The 22,074-nt window shown below is 35.9% G+C and overlaps 1 protein-coding gene and 2 pseudogenes across 1 annotated transcript in view; all 3 read left to right on the top strand.

Moving 5' to 3' along the window:
- LOC102877087 (kelch domain-containing protein 1-like) overlaps window positions 1-20,591 on the top strand; it is a 59,784-nt gene extending 39,193 nt beyond the window's left edge. The window contains 4 exon segments of the mRNA XM_006899208.1: window positions 3,278-3,362; window positions 6,950-7,002; window positions 20,322-20,474; window positions 20,476-20,591. Of these exon segments, the coding sequence (XP_006899270.1) occupies window positions 3,278-3,362; window positions 6,950-7,002; window positions 20,322-20,474; window positions 20,476-20,503 (319 nt within the window). The 3' untranslated portion in view covers window positions 20,504-20,591.
- LOC102846483 lies at window positions 11,672-13,705 on the top strand (annotated as a pseudogene).
- On the top strand, window positions 11,922-12,813 carry LOC102876692 (annotated as a pseudogene).
- Window positions 20,592-22,074: the final 1,483 nt, after the last annotated feature.

The following is a 22,074-nucleotide window of genomic DNA, read 5'->3' as shown; positions in this document are numbered from 1 at the left end:
AATATTTGTTGTAGTTATATATGTAATTTTTATATTTCCACGTATAAGAATGTATTATTTTTACAATTAATGAGCTTCTGAAATACTTATGTTTTCAAATTTAAAAAGCTTTATCCTAACATAAGGAGAAGAGAATTGTAGTTCTCACTCAGTTACTACTTAGCTTTGTGGCTTTTAGAAAGCCACTTAAAGAAATTGAGTATCAGTTTCTTTATATATGAGAAGAGGAAATTTGACTAGATAAATTTCTTTTAGTTCTTTGATTATATAAATGTATTTATTATAGACCAAAGTGATAGTAATAATGTTTTATTTTTATATTGATCCTATTTTATATATAAACCCTTAATGAGTAATTAGAGCAACAAAACTATTATCTATAATATGTTAGTTAGAAGAGCTATGTAAAGATTTCTTTTCATTCAACTGATATGTCATGCAAATAATATGCTTTATTAGAATGTTTAGGTGTAAGTTTAGAGCAGCTGTGAGAGGACATAAACTATCAGTCTATAGAAAAAAACATCAGGTTGCAAGCTAGATGTCACCAAAATCAAGGCAGGAAAGGCTTTCCAGTGCCCTTCGATGATGCAGTCCAGGCCAAAGTTTCCCTAAGGCAGATAAGACAGAGGCATCTAGATCTATCTTCAGGTATGAGGTGAGGAGGAGAACAGGTGGGATACAGTTTAGTGTAAGGCAAATATATATGTGTATATAAATACTAATTTTAAAAATTAAATTGACAACTTAGTTAAGTTGCATTTTGTGCAAACTTTTTTATTATAATTTGAAATGTAAATTGCCCAATTCTCCTTTTACAACCAAGTTTCTCAACCTTAACTAACATTATTCATATCTTGGACAAAATAATTGTTGTTAAAGGTGCCCTATGCACTGCAGGATGTGTGCCTCCCTGACCTTTACCCCTCTAGGTGTTTGTAACATTTGCCCCAAATTTTGGCAACAACCAAAAATGTGCCTAGACATTGTCAAATGTCCATTTGAGGGGTAAAAGTACCCTTGGTTGAGGATCACTGTTTTAATTTGGCATTCTTCCCCAGGTCTCCTCTTACATAAAAACTATGTTTTATTTAAAACCCATCTATAAAGCTGTATATGGCAGCCTGTATAGGTGGCTTTCAGCAAGGACCCTTTTGAGACATCTACAAGATGTGTGATAAAGTGTTGATATGTAAAATCTTAGGTACTTTTGGATCCCAGGTCTATTGTGAGGGCTACACATGGCCTTTTCGCTAAAAAGTTAAGCTATCCTTTTTCATATATGAGACAATTCTTTGAGTTCTGTCTCTTTTTCCCAATCCTTTTCCATTCTCCAGTGCAACCCTATAACATAATATGAGTTATTGCTGAATATCTAAGTTTATGTTCAGCATAGGAGTTGGAGAATTGGGCAGAGTATTTACCAAACAAAATTTCTGATAACTCAGTTCTAGCCTGGGTGTCAAATGCATTTGTAATTGATCAATGCATAATGATTTGAGTAAAGTATTTGGTTTTAAAAAAAATTGGGCATGATAGCTCTTGTAGAAATTAATAAAGAAGGATTGATATACTAAAAATGTATTATGTTCTCATAAAATACACATGTAGTGGTTTTTTATATTTCTTATTTCAGCAATATGGTCTACTAAGAAAAGGAATCAAATTACTCTCAGAATCAAAGCGGTGACTTTGTAAAATCTGAGAAAACATATTTTTTTTCTAAGAAAGCTTTCTGAAACATTGCATTTTATAAAACCATAAAATTATTGTAGTTAAACAAGGAAAATTGGAGATGGATAAGAGCTCTCAAACCATTTCCAACAGAACATTTAATGTTCTACTTTTTTATGTAAGAACTTGTATATTTAATAATCAAATAGAGTCTCTTGGTATTTTTGGATGCTTTTGTTAAGGAATACTTTTTTAACAAGTCCTGGGTACAGAATCTCATATTAAAAAACTTTTTTTGTGCAGAAAAGCATAAATCACCTAGTCTCAAGTAAAACAAAACAAAACAAAACAAAAAAACCGAAACATTTTAAAATCCTACTCTTGTAAAAGAAAAGAAAGAGAATTCTCATAGCATCATATTTCTGTCATGACCAATTTCAAGCTGCCAGCATGACTTCACTAAAAATGGAAATAATTTCAGCTATCTGATGAGCTGGTTAGGAGCACACTACTACTGTCCATTTCTTACTTCAAGAAAGCTAGGGGCACACACAGCAAGCAGATCAGGTTTAATACAGAGCAGCTTATTGTCAAATTATATTAAGAGAGTATAAATTATCAAATAAAGGTGTTGGCAGGCAAATTGTCATGTGTTTGAGCATTTCTTGGAGGATTTGAACATCTTTTAAGGCCACGAGAGAATGACATATTATTTTGAGCATACCCGGTTTGAGAAACCAGATAATCAGAGACCTGAGAGTGGTTAACATCTTTCTCTTTGGGAACAAATAAATGAACTTAATCAAGTAAAAGTTTCATATAGGGAGAAGCATGGAGTAAGATGGTTAATAGGGAAAAGAATACTGTTTATCACAAATAATAGACTAGAACAGAAGCTCCTGGTAACAGAGATCCTTCCTAATCAAGTAATTTCCATGGTCAAAAACAATATTTGAAAAGATTAGAGACACAGGAGAAAAAAACCCAACCACCAAAAAACCTTACGAGCACATGATATTCTGTACCCAGAGTGATAAGAAATGTGAAAATGAATAGGGAGAGGGAGTTCCAATTGGGGATGTCAGATAAGGGGGAGCAGAAAGCGGGGGGTGGGGTGGGGGGTGGAGAGAACAGTAACACCAAAGATAGTAATAAAAAATCTGCAAAGAATCTGCTTGAGCAGTAAGCTGATCAGTTTCTTTTAAAACATGAATATTGAAATAATAACATCCATGAGATAAATTGGGAAATGGTTGAGGGGAAGACCCATTGAGAATCATATCCTTAATTGAAACAATATGATTTAATAAACTATTTGCTCATCATGATCAAGTCAGAACCAACTCATACCTAACCTTCAAATGAGTTTTTCGAGACTGTGAATTGAATGGGAGATTGCCCATCTTTCTCTTGCAGAGCAGCTGCTGGTGGATTTGAACTGCCTTGAAACCCTTAAAATCTAGCCTCTTATGCCAAACATTTGAGTTCAGTGGTTCCTCTTTTTAAAAGAGATTGAATTTTACAGTACAGTTTCAAGTTGAGTTTAATGTACAATTAATTCTTCCTTGATAATAATTTTACTGTTTATAATTTTCAATTACAGGTTGTGGCACACAGCCTGTTTGGGAAAAGAAAATGAAATAATGGTATTTGGTGGGAGCAAAGATAACTTACTTTCCTTGGATACAGTAAGAAATTTTTTTTTTTTTTTGCAGTTCGATGCTTCTTTATTCTGGTGATTCAAAAAGCTCAAGAAATTTTTTTTTTTTTACTATAGATTGTTGTTCTTTTCTTTCTAGTTATTCTTTTATTTCTAACACCTTGGAAATTCACAACAGGATAGTCACATTGTAAAGGTCAAAAGTTCAGGATTAACTGGTCTTTCCTTATGAAAGGCAGAAAGAATTTTGTGAAAAGGTTTGCAGAACAAGCCAGGTGCCAATGCCCTTTCGTCTCTTCAGGCACCGTTACCTCCTGTGCCGGTGGAAACCTGAAAGCATGTAGCTTCTCTTCAGAGACTTTAGTTAATTTTAAAGTTCTAGAGCCTTCATTTAAAAATATTTTCAGTTATGTGTATTGAAAATTTTAGAATTTTCTTGGCTGAATATTCTCTTTATCAAGGAAAGCTTAACCACAGCTTTGCATTTCAGTAAAATAAAATTTTGTGACTTCTTTTTCTTTCTTGTCATAATAATCTTTATTTAGGATCCTTTATTTAGAAACTATTAAACTGTAAAGACCTATTTTAAAGCTATTTAAAAATGTCTTTTAAAATTTTTGAGTAAAAGTTTATAAATAGTATTTCATTATCATTCAGTAGTTCACATTTTCTTTTATAACCTTTATTATAACTAATTAATTATAATGTCTAATCAAATGCTCATTATGTATTTCCTTTCCCTTAACCCAACTTAAGTATTTATACATTTTACTCACCCTTCCCTCTCTTCTCATCCCTATTAACTTTCTAAGATTGGTCCTATCTATATATAACCTTTCTTTAAATTTTTTTTTATTAATGGTCCAGTAATTGTCCTTATGTTCTCAGGATAATTTGTTCTAGATTCATCTGTGTGTTGCTGTTATCATCAATTCTTCTGTGACTCACAATGACACTATGAACAATAGATCTGAGCTTTGTCCTAAGCCATTCTCATGGTCTCTGATAGGCTCACACCTATTGTTACAGTCACTGGGTCAATCTCTCTTCTGTGGAGGGGAGTGTCTTTCTCTTTCTCTTACTATCTGTCTTTCCCAAGCAGAATAATGTCCTCTACCAGTGTCCTTCGTAACATCACACCTAAAAAATGTGAGACCAAGTTTCACGGTCCTTGCCTCCAAGGAACAACCTGGTCATACTTCCTCTAAGGCAAAACTTGTTTGTACTTTTGGCAGCCCATGAAATATTCAGTACTCTTCATTAATACTCATAATAACTCAAAGGCATGGATTCTTCTTTGGTCTTCCTTATTCGAGTCCAACACTCAGATGCATTAGAAAGTAATTGAAGAAAATCAGGGCTTGGATCAGGCACACCATAGTGTTAGCTTCATAATTTTAGCTCTACTGATGCTTCATGTATAGTAACACTTTCTAAAATTTTATTCATTGGCCTTTTCCCACTATATAGTATCTCCATCTCTTCAGGCATATTTGTTTATTGCTACTTTGCCTGATATTGACACTGCAACTCAAACTGTCTTTTGTTGTTATTTGCAGGGAATTATTTTTTTTTTCTATCCTCTTGTAAAAGCTTATAGTTGTATCATGTTTTGTTTGTTTTGTCCTTTCTGTTATTTTCTGCCTTTATATTACAACACTCACTCTATTTCTGTTCCATACAATTACAAAAATAAGTGACTTCTTTGCCTTTTTACTTGTTGCTGTGTTTTGTCAGTTTATTGTACTGGTCACTTTACTCCTTTGCTTTTGTGTATTTTTAGAAGATGTGTTCTTAGTGGTTACTATGAATATTAACATTTTACAAAGTATACCTGTAAGAGTAACATACAAATAATTCTGTATTCTCTAATGATTCTTTTGTTTAATTAAATATTAAATTCTTCCAGTGGGTTTCTTATATCAGGTATTGTCCCTTTTGATTTCTTTATATTTCTAATGTAGAGCCTCCTTTTTTTCATTGTTACGGTTTGTATCATGTGTCAGTGTTGTCATGATCCTCAGTGTAGTGTCACTACCCTCTATCTTATAAATCCTAACTGCTCTGATAGGAAACTCTGGTGGCCTAATGATAAGGAGCTGTGCTGCCACCAGCTGCTCCATGAAACAAAGATGGTCAGTCTCTTTCTGTGTGGTTTACTGCCTCTGAAAACCCACTGGAGGGCTGGCTATGAGTTGGTGCCAACTCTAATCTGTGGGTTCTCTTTTTACTCTTCTAGGGAAGTCTTCTGACATGTTGTTGTTGTTGTTGTTGTTATGTGCCGTCGAGTCGCTTGCAACTCTGATATATATATGAAATTTCATTTGTAGCAAGTCTCACACATCTAGTTTTTCTTCTGTTGCTTATACAATTTCAGTTATATTTGATAGTCTATGCCATAGGTTAAGGTTTCTAAGTTTGTCTTAATTTTATCTTTGATGATCTTCAGTGTTTTAGATTTTACTGTGAGGTCCTTGTTCCATCATTGGTTAGTTTTGTATGTGTTGTGAAATAGGGACTTTGGATCCGTTTTCTGCAAATAGATATAATCCAGTTTTGCAAGCAATGTTTGTTAAAGAAGTCATCTTTTCCCCTCCTACTTGGATGATTATATTTCTTTGTCAAAGATCAGTTGTCCGTAAGTGGATGGATTTACTTCTGTGTTCTCAATTCTGTGTCATTGATTATGTACCTGTAGTTGTACTAGTGCCAAGGTGTTTGATTTACTATGACCTTAGAGTTGATTTTGAGATCATGAAATGTGAGGCTTCCTACTTTATTTTTCTTAGTATTACTTTGCTTATTGGTGTCTCTGTCCTCATGAAATTGGTGATAACTTGAGGAAGTTTCTATCAATTCTTCTCTACATTAGCTTTTATACTCTATAATCATTGTTTTTAAAATGTCCCAGGTATATTATATTATTTTTAAATTTTAAATTTATTGTGGTACAAATAATTTGAAAAAAATTTCTTAAAAATATCAGCATTTTGAAATTCTGGTCTAAAAAAACACCCCTTGGATGTGTGTGTGTGTGTGTGTGTGTGTGTGTTTAAGTTTGCTATTATATAGACTACTCAGAATTAAAATTCATTGTTGTAGAGTTGGAATGACACCAAACTGAACCTTCACTAAATTTCTCCACACAAGAGGAAATTGCCCCTTTTACTGTCACAGAGCTGCTTGTGGGTTTGAATCTCTGGAGAGATACAGTCTTTAAGTTAGCACAACTCTCTATGGGCTAGGCACCAGACCTCTCTATCTAGATTATGGTTAGTGAAAATTTGGTCCATGAGATACGAGTGCAGCTAGAGAGAGATTTCTTTGCTATTTTATAGGTTTTAAATTTTAAAAAATGAAACATTAAATTATCAAAATTCTGTGGCAAGAAGCTGCACTGGAATCCCAGAGGTACACGGTTCGAATCCACCAGACGCTTTGCTGGAGAAGGAGGGGCAGTCCCCTTCTGTACCAGTCAGATCTGATTTGACAGTACACACGTACAAATAATAAAATAAAATAAACTTTTAAAAAATATTAAATATTAAAATTCTGTGATTGTTGTTAAAAAGTAAACCTGATAAAGCTTTAATGTTCTGTCTTTTTTGTTGATAGGGTCACTGTAATGATTTATTGATCTTTCAAACACAGCCTTATTCACTCCTCAGGTAAGCAAGTTTAATATTTATACATAGAAATAAGATTAATATATGATAAATTAGTTCTACCAGTTTGTAAAAAAATATAATCTTGTAAGTAAATCATTAGAAAATAAAAATTTATTTTTTTAAAAAAGGATAATCTTTTCTTGGTAGTTTGTGGTTTGGATGTTAGAAACTTTTTACCTCTTTCTAAAGTTATAATCAAAATCGTTATGGTGAGCCATATACCAATGTGTGGTTTTTTCCAAAAGTAAAATGGCAGTATAATCACATTTTTTGTTTCTAAAAATTGCATTAAATTCATATAATAGTAAATGCAAAATATGCTGTATTTCCCTGAATTGAAGCCTTACTTTTGAAATATCTTAACTTTTTTAAAATTCAGAATGCCTAAATGGGCATATTTATATACATTCAGAGAACTGCCAGACGTGCAGACTTGGTTTAGAAGAGTCTGTGGCACTAGAGATATTATAGCCAATGTTAGATGGATCTTGGCTGAAAGCAAAAAGTCTGTGTTTCACTGACCGTGCAAAAGCATTTGACTGTGTGGATCACAACAGACTATAGCTAACTCTGAGAAGAATGGGAATTCTAGAACATTTGATTGTGCTTATATGAATTCTGTACTTGGATCATTGAGGCAATTATCAGAACACAGTAAGGAAACACAGGATGGTTCAAAATTAGAAAAGGTGTACACCAGGGTTGCATCTTATCTCCAGACGTTTTCAATCTATGCGAAGAAAAGATCATCCAGGAGGAGGAGGAATGTGGCATCAGGATTGGAGAAAGACTCATCGATATACCTGTGTTATGCAGATTACACAATCTTGCTTGCTGTAACTGAGGAGAACCTGAGGCATTTGCTGCAGAAAGTCAAAGACTGCAGCTTTCAACATGGAATAAAGCTCAATATATAAAAAAACAAAAACAAACAAAGATTCTCACCACCGGGCCAATTGGCAGCATAATGATAAGACAGTGAAGAGATTGAGATTGTTAACAGCCTCAGCTTGCTTGGATCCACAATCAACAGTCTTAGTACCAGAAGCCAGGAAATCCAAAGACAAAATGCATTGGGAAAATCTGCTATCAGGGACCTCTCCAGAGTACTGAAGAGCAACAGCATCAGTCTAGTGACTGAGGTGTGCTGACCCAAGTCATAGTCTTACCAATTATTTGCTGTACATCAGAAAGCTAGGCAATGACTAAGGATGATAGAAGAATAATTGATGCCTTTGAGCTGTGGTGCTAGAAAAGGATATTGAATATATCGTAGACTGACTGGTAGGAGAACAAACAGATTCATATGGGAGAGTGTGAAACCAGGCTGCTCCTTAAAGGTAAGGAATTTGAAGCTTCTTCTGATACTTTGGACATGTTGCAATGAGGGACCAGTCCTTGGAAAAGGACATCATGCCTGGAAGGGTGGAAGGACAACCCAAGAGAGGAAGACCCTTAATGAGATAGATTGACTCAGTGACTGCAGTAATGGGGGTGTGTCAGAGACTATGAAATTGACTCAGGATAGAGCAGGGTTCAGAACTGTTGTATATAGGGTTGCTATGAGTCACAAGCAAGTTGACAGCACATAACAACAACAATATGCTATAGTTCCTTTTTTCAATTCCCAATACATTACTGAATTGATAACATAATTGACCATGTCTTAATTCATACTCTTGTTTTTAAAGTATATACAAAGTCTAATGGGAGGATTGTAGAAGAATCTTTGTTTCTGCCTATGAGAAATGAAAGGAAGATTTAGAACCAGGTAGAAGTTGTCCAGTGAACCAGTGTGGATATTCCATGTAGTGGGGATAATATTAATGAAAACATGTGAAAGATGCATATAAAGAGACAGCATGCTGTATTTTTTTTTGTTTTTTTTAAATTTTATTTCATTATTTTGTGTGTGTGTACTGTCAAATCGGATCTGACTGGTACAGGAGGAGATTGCCCCTCCTTCTCCAGCAGAGCATCTGGTGTATTTGAACCACATGCCTCTGGGATTGCAGTGCAGCTTCTTGCCACTAAGCCACCAGAGCTCCCTTAGCATGCTGTATTTCAAAGAGCATTCAATATTATAACTTCCAGCTATTCTGCCCCTTGGACTACTTGAGAATTAATTAGCTTGCTCAAACTGGATTTTCTTGACATTTTTGTTAACTGCTCTTTCTATTGCAGTGGCTCCCAGACTTTTCTATATATTAAAACCTCATGGAGGAGGGAAGGGTGGGCAGGGTGAAAAGTGCAACAATTAATGATAAAAATCCAAAGTCTCTGTAAATTTTCATTAAAATTAATAATAAATGATCAAAAAAGAAAATAAAAAACCTCATGGAAAATTAGGGGGAAAATTTGTTGCTTGTAAGTTTTCCCCAAAGATTGTGAGATAATTGGTGTACAGCATGACTTAAACTATGACATTTATAAAAGATTGTGAGGTGATTCTGAGGTGCAGACAAGTTTGTGAACTCATGCTGTAGGGATTTGTCTTACTGTTGAGGTGTAATCGATGCTGAAGGTTTTATAGTCTTTTCTGGTTTGTTGACCATTACCTTTCTTGAGGTGAGATGATGTATCACTTTAATATTTTCTTTTAATTTATCATAAATTTATACTTTGAACATCTTTTGGCTTCCTCTTTGACACAGAATTATAAGCTAGATTTTTAAAATAATTTTTACAGTAACTAGTTAGCAAGTTCTTCACATGCAGTGCTTAAGAAATACATTGTTAATTTTTTAAAAAATTTAAATTAAGAAATAAATAGATCCCTCTTTAAAAAAAAAAGATATATTGTTAGGTGTCTCCTGCAACTCAGCAACCCTATATACAATAGCTTTGAACCCTGTCTTCTACTGAACCACTCTCACTGTCTCTGACATACCTACCCCTATTATCCCAGTGACTCTGTCAATCCATCCCATCTGAGGTCTTCCTCTCCTGTCCTCCACCCTTCCAAGCTTGATGCCCTTCTCCAAGGACTGATCCTTCCTGACAGCATGACTGAAGTATATGAGACCAACTCTTTACCTGAAAGGAGCAGCTTCTATAATTATAGCTGACATAACAAAGTATCATAATCTGGGTAATAAAAGAACCCAGATGTATTACCTCACACTTTTAAAGAGTTGAAGTTCATAACAGTATGGCAGTCAAGCCATGTCCTTGTTCAAGTCCCTAAAGGAGGATCCATTCTTGTGTATAACAAGTTCTGGTAGCCCCAGCCAATTCTTGACTTGTAAATGCATCTTCCCATAGCCATTTCCCTGTGTCTCTGCCTCTCCCTTTCTTTTATAAGGACTCCACTCAGTTTAGTGAAACATCAGGATCCAATCATTATTATAGAGGCAGAACGGACTCATTGCTCACCCTGTAATGGGTTTTCAGAGGCTATAAATCACTCATGAGGAAACTGCTCATCTTTCTCCTGAGGAGTGGCTAGTGAATTCAGTTCACCAGAGAGGTCTTTGGGTTAGCAATGAATGCAACTCCCTACAGACCGTACAACCAGAGCTACAATGCAGAGATGCACACAATCTTCAGATTATTCAAATAATCCAAGAAACTGTGCTATTTGTAGAACTTCACATCAAGATTGGAGGAAGATTTATTAACAACCTGCAATATACAGATGACACAACCTTGCTTTCTGAAAGTGAAGAAGACTTGAAGCACTTACTTATGAAGATTAGAGACTATATAACCTTTAGTACAGATTAGACTTCAGTGTAACTAAATTAACGAACTCATTGCTGTCAAGTTTGAACCGATTAGTACATACTAATAGCTTGACCATCCATTAGATGTCCAAGGCTGTAAATAGCATGGAAGGAAATTGCTCATTTCCCCCATCAGTACAGCTAGCACAACTCCCTATGGACTAGACCATCAGAGTTCCTTCCCTCAACCTAAAACAAAAATCCTCACAAGTTGACCAATAACTAGCGTCATAATAGACACATAATACTGGCATTGTCTAGGATTTCATTTTACTTGGATCTACAGTCAACCACAATGGAAGCAGCAGTTAAGAAATCAAGTGCTTCCTTATGCGTCAAATGCGTTGGGCAAATCTGCAAAAGATTTCTTTAAAGTGCTTAAACACAAAGGTGTCTTTGAGTACTAAAGTGTGCTTGACCCAAACCTGGATACTTTCAGTTATCTGACCCAAACCATGGTATTGTCACTCACCATTGTCCTTGCAAAACTTGGACAATGAATAAGGAAAACGGAAGGAAAATTGATGCATTTGAATTATAGTGCTAACGAAGAATGTTAATTATACCATGGATTGCTAAGAAAACAAGCTAATCTTCCTTGAAGGATGTACAACCATGATTTGCCTGAGAAGTAAGAATGGTGAGACTTTGTCTCACATACTCTGGGCATGTAATCAGAAAGAGTGCGTCGTTGGAGAAAAACATACTTGGTAGGGGATCATTCGAAAAAGAAGATTCTCTAGACTTTACGGGTGGCTGAGGGGGCGGTGGAAGTGGCTAGGGGGCTGAGGAAGTTTGGGTGACTGTTGCTGCTTTGCAGTTCAGAGGCCAGCCTCAAACCCTGAGGACGTGGGGGCAGGCAGAACGGACTACGGAAGCCTGCGAGACAACTGCCAGCATCTATCTTGTAACTTCTAACCGGAAGATGTGTTTAAACTTCTAAAATGTCATCATCTGTCAAGCACCTCATTTTTGCAGTTATTTGTTTTTTACAAGAACAAAGTCAGGCGGACACTTACACATTTGATGAACAAGAAAGCTTGGAAGTTGCCATTCAGTGTTTGGAGACCGTTTTTAAGATCAGCTCTGAGGATACACATCTTGCAGTTTCACAGCCTTTGACAGGAATGTTCACAAATTCCATCTGTAAGAATGACATTCTGCTGCCCGACCTTCAGCAAGGCTGGCACCATCATGTTTTCTCGGGCAAACCTCGTTGTCTCGGCCTGGGCTATACAGCCACAATGGACCCAAGTTCGAAATATGACAACTTTGAAAGATATTACCAGGCGACTGAAGTCAATCAGAAACATTCAGAAAATTACCAAGTCTATGAAAATGGTAGCAGCAGCAAAATATGCCCGAGCAGAGGGAGCTGAAACCAGCTCGAGTATATGGAGTCGGATCTCTAGTGCTCTATGAGAAAGCTGATATTAAGGTTCCTGAAAACAAGAAGAGACACCTTATTATGGGTGTATCCTCAGATCGAGGGCTCTGTGGTGCTATTCGTTCCTCGATTGCAAAACAGGGAAAAAGTGAGGTGGCCGAGCTTACAGCAGCTGGGAAAGAAGTTATGATTGTTGGGATTGGAGATAAAATCAGGGGCATCTTGCATAGGACTCATTCGGACCAATTTCTGGTAACATTTAAAGAAGTGGGAAGGAAGCCTCCTACTTTTGGAGATGCATCAGTTATTGCTCTTGAATTGCTGAATTCTGGCTATGAATTTGTTGAAGGATCTATCGTCTTTAATCGATTCAGGTCTGTCATCTCCTATAAGACTGATGAAAAGCCCCTATTTTCCCTTAATACAATTGCAAGTGCTGAAAGCATGAGTATCTATGATGATATTGATGCTGATGTGCTACGAAATTACCAAGAATACAGTCTGGCAAACATCATCTACTACTCTCTGAAGGAGTCCACCAATAGTGAACAAAGTGCCAGGATGACAGTTGTGGACAATACCAGCAAGAATGCCTCTGAGATGATCGACAAACTGACTTTGACATTCAGCCGTACCCACCAAGCTGTCATCACGAAGGAGTTGATTGAAATCATCTCTGGTGCTGCAGCTCTGGATTAATGAAAATCAAGTGTCATCCTCAGACAAGAGGTAAAGAAGAAAAGTTAAGCCAGCTCATTTCATTATGCTTAATGCTCTCCTTGTCAAAAAGATTATTGGTCCATTGTTTAACTTACTAAAGACAGCAAGATATTTGTAAATTATCTTACAATAAATGATTTTAAAATTTAAAAAAAAAAAAGAATGACATTCTGCCTCTCTCAAACTCAGTGACTGAAGATGTGGGAAAAGCTGACCAGTTAAAAGATGAAGGCAATAATCACGTGAAAGCATAAAATTATGGGGCTACAGTGGGTTGCTATTCACAAGCAATAGAATTGGATCCAAATAATGCTGTTTATTATTGCAACAGGGCTGCTGCTCAGAGTAAAGTAGGTCACTACACAGATACAATAAAGGATTGTGAAAAAGCAATAGCAATTGATTCAAAGTACAGCAAGGCCTATGGAAGAATGCAGCTGGCCCTCACTACCATGAATAAATTTGACGAAGCAGTTACAAGTTATCAAAAGGCATTGAATCTTGACCCTGAAAATAATTCCTATATATCCAGTCTAAAATTAGCAAAACAGAAGTTAAGAGAAGTAGCCAGTCTACAGGAACTGGATTGAGTTTTGCCATGGCCAGCTTGATAAATACTCTAGCCTTTATGAGTATGGCAACAAGTTTAATGCAAAATCCTCAAGTTCAACAACTAATACCAGGAATGATGACAAATGCCACTGGGGGACCTGCTGCAAGGGTTGGAGACCTAACTGACCTGTCCAGCCTCATTCAAGCAGGAAAGCAGTTTGCTCAGCAGATATGGTAGCAGAATCCTGAACTTCAAGAACAACTGAGAAATCAGGTCACGAACAGATCATTCAGCAGCAGCACCAAAGAGCACTCCTGATTTGACAAGGCTCTTTGGCCCAAAATGTGAATGATATATGACTCTGAAGTCTTCATTGTAGATAGAGGCCAAAAGCAGCACCGTATCTTCCTTCCTTTTAAAAAAAAGATTCTCAACAAGATAAACTGAGAGAGTGGCTGCAACAGTGGGCTCAAACAAAGCAAAGATTGTGAGATGGTGCAAGAAGAGCAGGCAGTGTTTTATTCTGTTAACATAGTCACTGTGAGTCAAAAGAACTCAGCTGCAGTAAAAACAATAGTAAGTCAGCTGAGATTAGTACTCAACATGTTCCAGCCATGGCCTGATGTTAATATAACATCTATTGTTGTGAGGTGCTGGTGAATTGAGTATGACTCACAGAGACCCAGTGAACAGCAGAGTAGTTACTTTTTCTAAAGAACATCAAGTTCACAACTACTTGGAATTAGGACTTAAACATGTTTTTTGAGGGGATACAATTCTATATCTAACACGTACCATGGGTAAGACTATATATAAGACTACTATAAAATGGATGTGCTCACCAAGTTGTGCCAAGAAATCTGGAGAACAACCATTTGGCCAACTGACTGGAAGAGATTTGTTCCCATTCCAAAGAAGGGTGACCCAATAGAGTGTGGAAACTACAGAACAATATCGTTGATTTCACATGCAGGCAAGGTTCTACTGAAGATTATCCAAAAACGACTGGAATACCACATCAGCAGAGAACTACCAGAAGTCCAGGCTGGGTTAAGAAGGGGTCTTGGTACTAGGGATATAGTAGCTAATGTTAGATGGATCTCAGCTGAAAGTAGGGAATACCAGAAGAATTTATATCTGTGTTTCATTGATTATGTAAAGGTGTTTGACTGCATGGATCATAACAAACTGTGGCTGACTCTGAGAAGAAGGGGAATCCCAGAACATTTAATCGTGCTAATGTGAAACCTATGCTTGGACCAGGAGGTAGTCGTCAGAACAGAGCAGGGTAACACTGCATGGTTCAAAATTGGGAAGGGCGTACGCTAGGGATGTGTCCTATCTCCATACCTTTTCAACCTGTATGCAGAGCAGATTATCCGAGAGGCTGAGCTCTATGAGAAGTGTGGCATCAGGATTGGTGGAAGATCTATTAACAATTCTGTGTTATGCAGATGACACAACCCTGCTTGCTGAAACTGAGGAGGACCCAAAGCGCCTGCTGCAGAGTGTCAAGGACTGCAGCCTTCAGTATGGACTGAAGCTCAATGTCAAGACAAAGACTGTCACCACTGGACCAATTGGCAGAATCAGGATAGATGGCGAAGAGATTGAGATTGTTCACAGCTTCAGTGTGCTCGGCTCCATGGTCAACACTCTTGGCACCAGCAGCAATCAAAAAACACATTGCGATGGGAAAATCTGCTGCTAGGGACCACTCCAGAGTACCAAAGAGCAATGGTGTCACTCTGGAGACTAAGGTGCATCTGATACAGGTCATGGTCTTTGCAGTTACTTGTTATGCATCAGAGAGTTGGAAAATGACTAGGGAGGATAGAAGGAGAATTGATGCCTTTGAGCTGTGGTGCTGGAGAAGAGTATTGATTGTACCATGGACTGCCAAGAAAACAAACAGATTCATCCTGGAGAGGGTTAAACCGGGCTACTCCTTGGAGGCAAGGATTCTGAGGCTTCATCTGACATACTTTGGACATGTTGTAAAGAGGAAGAGGTCCCCTCTATGAGGTGGATTGATTGAGTGACTTGGGTAGTCGGGATGGGTGTGTCAGAGGCAGTGCGATTGGCACAGGATAGGGCATGCTTGGGAGGGTGGAAGGACATTGCAGGAGGGGAAGACCCTCTATGAGGTGGATTGATTGAGTGACTTGGGTAATCGGGATGGGTGTGTCAGAGGCAGTGCGATTGGCACAGGATAGAGCAGGGTTTAGGGCTGCTGTACATAGGGTCGCTATGAGTCGCAAGCGACTCGACGGCACATAACAACAACAACAACAACATAAAATGAAAAGTCACAGTCTTTTTCCTTAAATTGTTAATAATAAAGAAGATATATTTTTTTAATACTATCACATAAAAGTAAGTTTCTTTAGGAGGCAAATGTTTTGTTTTCAAGAGGATACTAAAGAAAATGGCCCTCTGTTCACATGGTTAAATTAGGAAACATTGGGAAAAGTCTTCAGAAAAGAAAGGATTTTGAGGCAAGACTTTACTATAAGCAATTATTACAAGAGTATTGCTAGAACACACAGAAAATCATGATGTGTTCTGGAAACTGTAAATTCTTGAGTATTCCTGAGTTATGAGTTAGGGAGTAATAAAGATGAGTTTGTAAAGTTGTAATTCTATCACATGCAGAACTACACCTCTGGATTGAAGGAGAACTTCGTAGCAACCTGTGATATGCAGATGACACAGTCTTGGTTGCAAAAAATGCGGAGGACTTGAAACATCAATGAAAGCTCAATAACTCTAATTTCTGTAATCCATTCTCAGTATGGATTATACGCCAACATTAAAAAACACAACACTAAATCCTTTTAACAACAACCTACATCATAAGAAAAGATTGACTTTAAGGATTTCATTTTACTTGGATTGACAATTAGTTACTATGTAAACAAGCAGGAAACCCAACACAACTGTTTATAAAAAACAAAACTACTTCAGTTTCACAAGCTAAAATGAATATTGCATGTTATAGTTAATTGTACTTATTCAAATTAATTAAAATTTATCACCCACAAAAAGAAAAAAAGAATAGATTTGAGGCTTTGAATACTAGTAATCAATGGCCAGGTGAGATGATGTCAGGGGTATCATCTAGGAAGAGAGTAAAAGGTCCTTACAAAGCCAGAGGAGAAAGAAAAACCAAAAATGGATGTCAGAATAGGCTCTGAAAATTGCAGTAGAACATAGAGAAGTCAAAACAAAAGGAACATTGCTGAAGAACAGAACAGAAGATTTCCAAGGGCAACTCAAAAAAACAAAGCAAAGTATTATAATGGAATATGCAGAGCGGTGGAATTGGAGAATAAAAAGGAAAGAACTTGCCCAGCATTTCTCAAGTGAAAAGACCATAAAAACAAATTCAATACTCAAGTTGCAGTACTGAGAGATGGTATGGGCAAAATATTGAATGATCCAGGAAGCATCAAAAGAAGGTGGAGGGAATACAATTTCGTTGTACCAAGAAGAATTGGTTGACTCCAAAATATTTGAAGGAGATGAATGAAATCTACAAAACATTATCAAAAGAAATTAAAGAAGACCTAAATAAATAGAAATGGAACTCTCATGGCCTAGTAGTAAGGAGCTGTGCTACCAACCCCAAAATATAGTTCAAATCCACCAGCTGTTCTGTGGGAGAAATATAAGAAATCTTCTCCCATGCAATTTATTGCCTCTGGAAATCCACAGGAGGGTTGATTCTTAGTTAGTTCCAACTTGATAGTACCTAACAGCCACAAACAAGTGGGAAGACGTGTTTATGCCCTGGGAGATTTAATATTGTTAACCAAACAGAGACACTTCTATTGAGTTAATTTTCACTCATGGAGAACCTCTATGAAGTTTGTGAAGCTATAAATCTTTGTTAAAGGAGACTATCCATCTTTGTTATGTGGAGTATCTGGTGGGTTTAAACTGCCAAGCTTTTGGTTAGCAGGAAGGTGTCATGTATTAACCAAAATAATTTGCCTATTCAATACAATCTTTATCAGAATTCCAACAGTTTTTTCCCCTTCTCTGAAATGGAAAAACTGATTCTTTCATTTATATGAAATTTTTAAGGGCCCCAAAATGCTGAAATAATCTTTAACAAAAAGGTGAAAAATGTATACTTCCTGGTTTTAAAACTTATTACAATGTTGGCTAGTCCGATAGTAGTTATCAGAAACTATTAACATTAGTGCAATTAAAGTTGGTATACAACCCTCCACTGCTGAATTTGACTTTGGCGGGGGGGGGGGGGTCAATTGTAGAAAAAATCCTTACTACAAAGCTACAGTAATCAATATAGTGTGTACTGGCATAAGGATGATATGGACAAATAAGAAAAGAATTGAAAGTCAAGAAATAAACCTATATTGTGGTCAGTTGGTTTTTGACAGGAGCATCAAGTTTATTAAGTGGGGAAACATGACTTCAACAAATCATGCGAGGACAACAAGATTTCCACAGGCAATTAACAAGAGAATGCTTGTGTCATATATCCTCATATCATATCATTCCAAATAACCTGATACCATAACAAGTTGACTCACTTAAAATGGATCATGACTCGAATATAAAAAGCTAAAACTATAGAACTCTTAGTAGGACTTTGAATTTGGGAATGGTTTCTTAGAAGCAGGAGCAATAAAAGACTGCATATAGATAAATTAGGCTTCATCAAGGTTAATTTTTTGTATGTCAAAGGATACTATCATTTGAAAAATTTAAAAATAAAAGTGAAAAGATAGCTTATATGTGGGGGGGGGAATGTGCAAATAATTATCCACAATATTTGAAGAACTCAACAACAAAAATCTAAAAAAGGGCAAAGAATTTGAGTAACTATTTCTCCAGAGATACATAAATGGCCCATAAGCACATGCAAAGATGTTCAGTATTATTAATTATTGTTGTGTGCTTTTGAGTTGGAACCAACTATTAGCTAACCCTCCAGTGGGTTTTCAGAGGCAGTAAATCCATGGGAGGAGATTGCCCATCCTTCTCCAGAGGAGCAGCTGATGGATTTGAACCCACTGATTAGGAAAATTTAAATGAAAACCACAATTAGAGACTATTTCACACCCAGTAGGATGACTGTGTTGTGGGGGGGAAGTAAAATGACAAATATTGAAGAGGATGTGGAGTAATTGGATCCCTCATGGGTTGCTAATTGAAATGTAAATGATTTTGCCTTGTGGAAAAGAATTTGGAGGTTCCTCAGAAAAGTAAACAGAATTACTGTGTAATCCAGCAGTACCACTCCTCAGTATGTATACTCAGAAGAATTGACAGCAGGGATGCAAACAGATAGCTATCTACCAATGTTTGTTGTAGTCAAATGATAGAAACTACCCAAGTGTCCGTAAAAATATAGGTGATGGGATAAACAAAATGTTGTTTTACAAGGACTGTGAAACTTCAGTCTCACATACTTTGAACAACCAGGAGTAATGATTTTTAATATTATCTGGAAGGATACTGCCTTGGAAGCAGGAGTGGCATCCACTTCCTAAATAACATGACTCCAGAAACTCTGTAAACTTTGATAAATGTAGGTAGTTGTTGAGGGGTTTCAGGCCTTTTGTTCATAGGGTCACTCTGAGTTGTGCTCAACTTGAAGGCAATCAACAACAATGACAGCAATCAACAACAACTACCTTCTAATGGAATCCAAAAAGAATAGGAAATCAATACCTGACCCCCAAAGGATAGAACCCAAGTAGACATGTGGGGTTTTTTTCTTTATGCTTTATTTTCCCCTTTAGTTTCTCTTTTTGGTCAAAAATGTACCACATGAGATGAGGTAAGGAAAACAAGTTCACATGCTATAAAAATGGATATCAAGGGCCTTGTCGTGGAATGTTGGAATAAGAAAATACTTGGAGAAGGATAAATGGGAAAGATATTTTTAGAAAGAGTCTCTCACAGAATAATCTGCTTTGATATTAAGTGTGTTTTTTTAAAAAATTTGCATTTTCTATATGCACTCCCATGTTTATTGCGGCTTTGTTCACAATGGCAAAGAACTGGAAACAACCCAAGTGCCCATCAACAAATGGAAGAGAAGCTGTGGTATATTCACACAATGGAATACTATGCTTTATTGAAAAACAAGGAACTCATGAATTATTATACAAAATGAGTGACCTTGGAGGACATTATGATGAGTGAAATATCTCAGTCACAAAAGGACAAATACTGCATAATGTCACTGTTGTCAGGACTGACATCAGGGTTGGGGGAAAACTAAGAAAAGGCGATAAATAATGTATACTGCACTGAAACAGATGAGGGAGAGAACTGTTTAAAAGGGATATATGATTAGATTGTCATGACCAGTTCAGAAAAAAAGCTGCATAGTAGAGTGGATTCGAGGGGGGGAGGGAATTGTATAAAAATGATTTTTTTTTTTACTTTTCAAAGAGAAAACTGGAGGGAGGGATGGACAGGGAGGAAAGTGCAACAATTACTGAACTGAATGAAATCCAAAGTCTCTGTAAACTTTCATTAAAATTAATTTTTAAAAATTTTCTTTTCCTGTCTGATTGCTATAAAAATGGATAGTTAACTGTGATGCTTGAAGGAAAAACTTCTAGTATGTTCCAGACATAGAAAAGATGTACATTATCACTGGAATGTTAATAAAGATTTTCTTTTTAAAAAATTTTTTTAATTATTATTTTGTGTGTGTGTACCATCAAATTGGATCTGACTGGTACAGGCGGAGATTGCCCCGCCTTCTCCAGCAGAGCATCTGGAGGATTCAAACTGCTCACCTCAGGGATTACAATGCAGCTTCTTGCCACTAGGCCACTAGAGCACACCAAGATTTTCATTTTTTCTACAAATACCCAACTATAAACATAACTATTGTAGCTTCTGGTTCTAAAGTGGATAATCTCCTCTTTTGTTTTGTTTACAGGTCATGCCTTGATTGTATTGGTAAAAATGTTATCATCCTAGAAAGTCAGATCTCTCTACTGCCTCCTAAACTTATGCAACAAGTATTAAAAAAGATAACATTCTGGACTGCAGCTAACCACCGAGAAGAACAAAGAGCCCAAACAGAAGAAACACAAAGATCAGTGGATCAGTAGCAATTAAGGTGTTATATGTTCTATATATTTAAAATGTTTAAATATTGTAATCAAACTGTTAAGTTTTACACTCCTTACCCCACCTTGGAGGCTTTATTTGGAAGATTAAATAGGAAACAAAAATGCTCTTTTTAGAGTTATTATATAGCATGAAATAGAAAAATATTAAATGTTAACCATCCTGGATCAATTTACATTTATATTTGTAAACTAATTTTCTTATAAGCTATATGCGGCAGAGTAGATACTGTTTTCTAAATGTAAGTACAATTATAGGACATTTTCACTTAATCTCTACTCTTTATTGAAAAAATTTTTCAAACTTGATGAGAATAAAAAGATACCTCCAAGGACTTTAGAAATCTCTCACATAATTATAAATATGTATATAAAAATACTGCATATAAATTTTTTTAAGAACAGCATTTTTTAGGTTATTTAAAATTATCTTAAACTTTTCCTTAAATAACTTAGTGGTTATTTCTGGTGGCCAAAAATTCTAAAAATAATATTTATGTAATAAAGTGTCCTCTGGCAGCATATCCACTATTTGTCAGCCCTATTAGATTAAGGGAATAAATCTCTTCCATGACCTTCCAGTTATTTCTAAATTTATTCCCTTTGTCCAAACAAGTACATGTATACCTCATGATTTAAAGATAAAAGAAGCTTCTTTATAATAAGCTTTGGAATATTGAGAAGCACTGTTATTACTTTTTGAGACATATTAAAATATATTTTGCCATGTAAGAAGAATATTTCTAAAGTAATTTGAATAAGTAATGAAATGTGTGCTAGGCTAGTAATTTGATTTTATTAGAAACTCTCAAATTGACCTGTTCCATTCTACAGAGTTGGTATTCTGGATGTTGGAAATATTTTTGTCTTCCTTTTTATTTTCAGTATCACCATCTATACAAAAATAGAACACTATATTTACATTCCTGAACGTGGTACTTCTGTCATGATTAAGATTTCTTTAATTTTTTTTAAAGTTTATCATATTTTGATGGTAATACTAAAAATTCCAGCATAATATTACAACAACATCATCTTTTGATGGTAATACTAAAAATTCCAGCATAATATTATTCTGTATGACACCATCTTAAGTTATCTCTACAATTTAAAATGTTTGTGAAAACAGTTTTCTACATTGAAGTACATAATTTATAATGAAAATTGTAGTAATTTTTAGTATCTTTAATCATTACATTTTAGAGATATATTTTATATAGGTATATGCACTGTATTTTTGATGTGTAAAGCTTATATTTAAGTATTGACATATTTTGTGTTTACATTTTATTTATTGTACAGAGTTTGGAGAACTAATATTTTCCTTATTTTGTCAATGTGAACCAGAGTTATTTGTGCAAAAACATTTTGTGTAAGTTTCATTTTTTCCTTACTATTTTCAAACAAATGATTCTCACAAGTATTACCATCTTTGAAATAATTCTTTGGAAGTTCAGTATTGACATTTTATATCTAAGGCAGGAACATATCAAAACCTATCTGGACAGTAATGGATAGCTTTAAATAGAACAACCACTTTTTTTTTTATTAAATTTTATT

This window comes from Elephantulus edwardii, unplaced genomic scaffold (genome assembly GCF_000299155.1).
Source record: "Elephantulus edwardii isolate Elephantulus edwardi_28Jun2011 unplaced genomic scaffold, EleEdw1.0 scaffold00247, whole genome shotgun sequence".
Lineage (NCBI taxonomy): Eukaryota > Metazoa > Chordata > Mammalia > Macroscelidea > Macroscelididae > Elephantulus > Elephantulus edwardii.
This window is presented reverse-complemented; position numbering and strand designations above follow the sequence as displayed.